Source organism: Pongo abelii, chromosome 5 (assembly GCF_028885655.2).
Source record: "Pongo abelii isolate AG06213 chromosome 5, NHGRI_mPonAbe1-v2.0_pri, whole genome shotgun sequence".
NCBI classification, from domain to species: Eukaryota; Metazoa; Chordata; class Mammalia; order Primates; family Hominidae; genus Pongo; species Pongo abelii.
In genome coordinates, this window is record NC_071990.2 from 30774991 (window position 1) to 30780500 (window position 5510).

At 52.0% G+C, this 5510-nt stretch overlaps 1 protein-coding gene across 1 annotated transcript; it reads left to right on the forward strand.

Moving 5' to 3' along the window:
* The first annotated feature begins 201 nt into the window (after positions 1-201).
* Positions 202-5174, forward strand: TUBB (tubulin beta class I). Its single transcript, NM_001132525.1, is given in 4 exon segments — positions 202-285; positions 2250-2358; positions 2630-2740; positions 3052-5174. Coding segments are annotated over 4 exon segments (1335 nt in total). The 5' UTR covers positions 202-228; the 3' UTR covers positions 4110-5174.
* The last annotated feature ends 336 nt before the right edge of the window (positions 5175-5510 follow it).

Consider the following 5510-nt stretch of genomic DNA (forward strand, 5'->3'; position numbering starts at 1 on the left):
CGCCTCCCAGCCCCGGCGCACGCGCGCCCCGCCCAGCCTGCCTTCCCTCGGCGCCCTCCCCTCTCCTTTCTCCCTCTCAGAACCTTCCTGCCGCCGCGTTTGCACCTCGCTGCTCCAACCTCTGGGGCGCATTCCAACCTTCCAGCCTGCGACCTGCAGAGAAAAAAAATTACTTATTTTCTTGCCCCATACATACCTTGAGGCGAGCAAAAAAATTAAATTTTAACCATGAGGGAAATCGTGCACATCCAGGCTGGTCAGTGTGGCAACCAGATCGGTGCCAAGGTAAGAATTTTACACCTCTTTTATTTCTTTTTAGAAGGAAAAATCCAGGTAAGTTATGAAAAAGTGGTTGTGGGGCATTTGCACCCTCTCCTTAATCAAGCTTTACCCCTCCCAGGTTTGTTACATTTATATATATAACAATTGTAGCTAGCATTTGCTTTTGGAAAGCTGGGAATCATTTTTCTTGGCAGGCACATTTTGGAGAAACTAGTAAAAGGGCTTTTCGGGTTTCGGGGGCGGGAAGACTGAGCACTTATAAGATGTTACTTAAAAGGGCTTCTAACGGTCCGAGAACCGGGCAGGGAGAGAGATGCGGAAACGGTCGCAGACAAAGCGGGGCGAGGTTTTGCCCATGTGCATCCCGCCCAACCCCCCTGCGGGGTTCTTGGGGCCAGACCGTAGCGGGAAGGGGTGAGGCCGTCGGGCGGCTGCAGAGAGCTCCAGCGCAAGGGTGGGGGGGCGATGCGCCAGGGTGGGCTGCGCTGGTCGCTACCTTTCACAAAAGACCAGGGACCCCAACGCGCCCGCGACCCCAGAGGGCCGGTCCTGTAGTTGTTCCTGGATGGAAGGAGAATAAGAACGGGATTAATTTTACTTGCTTTCATGGCCCCTAAGAGAGACTTTTTTAGGGCGTGAACAGATATGTCGAGAAAATGGGGGTGTGTGGTTTTCTTTAATGAGTCCCTCAGGACTTAGTGGGAAAGAAAGAATCCTTTAAATCAAGAGGGAGAAATCAAGCGAAGGAATAAAAATTCCGAGGCCAAGGGGGATTTTTTTTTTTTGCGCGCGGTTACAGTGTAGCGGGGGAGGGGCGGGAGGAAGTGCGGCTGCTACGTTGTAGCAGAAGGGCGGGGGCCCTACGGGGCGGGGCCGGGGCGCCGTGGGCGCGCGGGGACAATGCGGCGTTGCCCGCCGGCAGGGGCGCGCTACCTTGAGCCCCGCCCCTCGTGCGCGGAATTCTTGCCCCTGGCCCCGCCCACGCGCGAAGTCTTTTGTCGGCGGCTCGACCTGCGCGTGCGCCGCAGTCACGTGGAGGGCGGGGTGGGTGGGAGACTGCGGCGGCAGCTCCTCAGACCCCCAGCCTTTTGTGCGCCGCGCGGTGGGGCGGTGCCCAGCTTGGGGGAAGGAGAGTGGCGCTTATCCAAGTGTGGTCGACCTCCATCCGCCCACCGAGCACTTGGGACTCGATGCACATATCCATAGCAGGGAAAGCTGTGGCTTTCTCGGGGGAGCGAGTGTGTAGGGGAAGGGTGTGGCAGGCACACGGGATGCCATGCCTTAGAACAACGGCCTGAGCGCGTGTGGAATTAAAATGGGAGATGTGGGGCCGAGGCGGGCGAATTGGGATCGCTCCAGCTCAGGGGTTCGAGACCATCCTGGGCAACAAAGCGAGACCCCTCCCCCATGCCACGTCTCTACAAAAAAAAAATTAGCTGGGCGTGGTGGCGCGCGTCTGTGGTCCCAGCTACTCGAGAGGCTGAGATGGGAGGATCGGTTGAGCCTGGGAGTTCCAGGCTGTAGTCATCCGTGATTGCGCCACTGCATTTGCAGGCTGGGCAACAGGAAGACCCTGTCTTAAAAATTAGAAGAAGCTGGGCGCGGTGGCTCGCGCCTGTAATCCCAGCACTTTGGGAGGCCAAGGTGGGCGGATCACGAGGTCAAGAGATCTAGACCATCCTGGCCAACATGGTGAAACCCGTCTCTACTAAAAAATACAAAAAGTAGCTGGGCGTGTTGGTGCGCGCCTATAGTCCCAGCTATTCCGGGGGCTGAGGCAGGAGAATCGCTTGAACCCGGGAAGCAGAGGTTGCAGTGAGCCGAGGTAGCGCCACTGCACTCCAGCCTGGCGACAGAGCGAGACTCCGTCTCGAAAAAAATTAAGAAAAAGATGAAATAAAATGGTAGTTGGGGACATAGTTGGCTGGGACTTGACCTGTTGTGGTCTTGTTGCTCCCGCTCGGCAGTTCTGGGAGGTGATCAGTGATGAACATGGCATCGACCCCACCGGCACCTACCACGGGGACAGCGACCTGCAGCTGGACCGCATCTCTGTGTACTACAATGAAGCCACAGGTAAGGGCAGGAGCCCGGGCAGCTCAGGTTCCCTTCCCTGTCTCCCACTTCTCTGGGATCTCTTTCCATTTCTGGGCACGCCTTACTCCCTTTGGGCGTATCTGTCATTTTGTCCCTTTCGTGAACCACCGTCGGGGCCAAAGACGTCTGCTGCCACCTGGTGGCAGGACCTGGAATGACAAGTCTCGGGTCCTGCTGTCTCCCATTTCCAGTATATCTATAAACCTTCTCTTCTGCCAGATTTCACAGCTCTTAACTTTATTCTCTGTAGGTGGCAAATATGTTCCTCGTGCCATCCTGGTGGATCTAGAACCTGGGACCATGGACTCTGTTCGCTCAGGTCCTTTTGGCCAGATCTTTAGACCAGACAACTTTGTATTTGGTGAGTTATACAGATGATATTAGCAGATGATATACCATCGTGTTCAACTTATTTGGGTGCAAGGACACAGCAAAAGTTAGGAGATGATTGTTGTATTGGAGTGCTAATACAGAATTGTGTTCTGAAATCTAATGGAGGGTAGAGGTAGTGCCTACTATTGCTGGTAAATTATGGGGCAGTAGGGGGAGAATATATCACAGTGAAGGAGAAGGAAGATACATCCAAGGGAATTATTTCAAAAGTTGAAAGATGGAAACATCATATATCTTCCATACCCTGTTAATTGAGCTTTTCTTCTGACTGCATTCCAGGTCAGTCTGGGGCAGGTAACAACTGGGCCAAAGGCCACTACACAGAGGGCGCCGAGCTGGTTGATTCTGTCCTGGATGTCGTACGGAAGGAGGCAGAGAGCTGTGACTGCCTGCAGGGCTTCCAGCTGACCCACTCACTGGGCGGGGGCACAGGCTCTGGAATGGGCACTCTCCTTATCAGCAAGATCCGAGAAGAATACCCTGATCGCATCATGAATACCTTCAGTGTGGTGCCTTCACCCAAAGTGTCTGACACCGTGGTCGAGCCCTACAATGCCACCCTCTCCGTCCATCAGTTGGTAGAGAACACTGATGAGACCTATTGCATTGACAACGAGGCCCTCTATGATATCTGCTTCCGCACTCTGAAGCTGACCACACCAACCTACGGGGATCTGAACCACCTCGTCTCAGCCACCATGAGCGGTGTCACCACCTGCCTCCGTTTCCCTGGCCAGCTCAATGCTGACCTCCGCAAGTTGGCAGTCAACATGGTCCCCTTCCCACGTCTCCATTTCTTTATGCCTGGCTTTGCCCCTCTCACCAGCCGTGGAAGCCAGCAGTATCGAGCTCTCACAGTGCCGGAACTCACCCAGCAGGTCTTCGATGCCAAGAACATGATGGCTGCCTGTGACCCCCGCCACGGCCGATACCTCACCGTGGCTGCTGTCTTCCGTGGTCGGATGTCCATGAAGGAGGTCGATGAGCAGATGCTTAACGTGCAGAACAAGAACAGCAGCTACTTTGTGGAATGGATCCCCAACAATGTCAAGACAGCCGTCTGTGACATCCCACCTCGTGGCCTCAAGATGGCAGTCACCTTCATTGGCAATAGCACAGCCATCCAGGAGCTCTTCAAGCGCATCTCGGAGCAGTTCACTGCCATGTTCCGCCGGAAGGCCTTCCTCCACTGGTACACAGGCGAGGGCATGGACGAGATGGAGTTCACCGAGGCTGAGAGCAACATGAACGACCTCGTCTCTGAGTATCAGCAGTACCAGGATGCCACTGCAGAAGAGGAGGAGGATTTCGGTGAGGAGGCCGAAGAGGAGGCCTAAGGCAGAGCCCCCATCACCTCAGGCTTCTCAGTTCCCTTAGCCGTCTTACTCAACTGCCCCTTTCCTCTCCCTCAGAATTTGTGTTTGCTGCCTCTATCTTGTTTTTTGTTTTTTTTCTGGGGGGGTCTAGAACAGTGCCTGGCACATAGTAGGCGCTCAATAAATACTTGTTTGTTGAATGTCTCCTCTCTCTTTCCACTCTGGGAAACCTAGGTTTCTGCCATTCTGGGTGACCCTGTATTTCCTTCTGGTGCCCATTCCTTCCATTTGTCCAGTTAATATTTCCCTCTTAAAAATCTCCAAGAAGCTGGGTCCAGATCCCATTTAGAACCAACCAGGTACTGAAAACACATGTAGCTAATGGCAACCATCCTAAGCCCAAAGTAGAAAATGGTAGAAGGTAGTGGGTAGAAGTCACTATATAAGGAAGGGGATGGGATTTTCCATTCTAAAAATTTTGGAGAGGGAAATACACGCTATTAAAGTCACTAAATTTCTAATATGTCCATTTCCCATCTCAGCTTCAAGGGAGGTGTCAGCAGTATTATCTCCACTTTCAATCTCCCTCCAAGCTCTACTCTTTGGAGGGGTCTGTCCCACTCTGTCAAGTGGAATCCTTCCCTTTCCAACTACCTCCTTCACTCGAGCTCCTTTCCCCTGATCAGAGAAAGGGATCAAGGGGGTGGGCGGGGGGGAAGAGACCAGCCTTGGTCCCTAAGCCTCCAGAAACGTCCTCTTAATCCCCACCTTTTCTTACTCCCTCCAGAAACGTCCTCTTAATCCCCACCTTTTCTTACTCCCAAAAAAGAATGAACACCCCTGACTCTGGAATGGTGTATACTGCCACATCAGTGTTTCAGTCAATCCCCAGAGGAGAGGGGAACCCTCCTCCATCTTTTTTGCAACATCTCATTTCTTCCTTTTGCTGTTGCTTCACCCCTCACACACTTGGTTTTGTTCTATCCTACATTTGAGATTTCTATTTTGTGTTGAACTTGCTGCTTTTTTTCATATTGAAAAGATGACATCGCCCCAAGAGCCAAAAATAAATGGGAATTGAAAAAAGCTGTGAGATGTGTGCTTATTTAGGGAAACACTGCTGATGGAGGCATGGGGCCTGAGTTCAGTTGCACTGCTCTCCTTCAATTGACACTTAATATTGAGTCCCTGTCCTATCTGTGGGTTCAACCAACTGGATATTGGGAAAAGAGTTGTACTGGACATGTATAGACTTCTCATTATTCCCTAAACAATAATAGTATAAATTATTTACATAATATTTGCATTGGATTAGGTATTATAAGTAATGTAGAGATGATTTAAAGTACACAGGTTATATGCAAGTACTACATTTTATATGAGGGACTTGGGCATCTGCCAATTTGGTATCTCAGGGAGGTA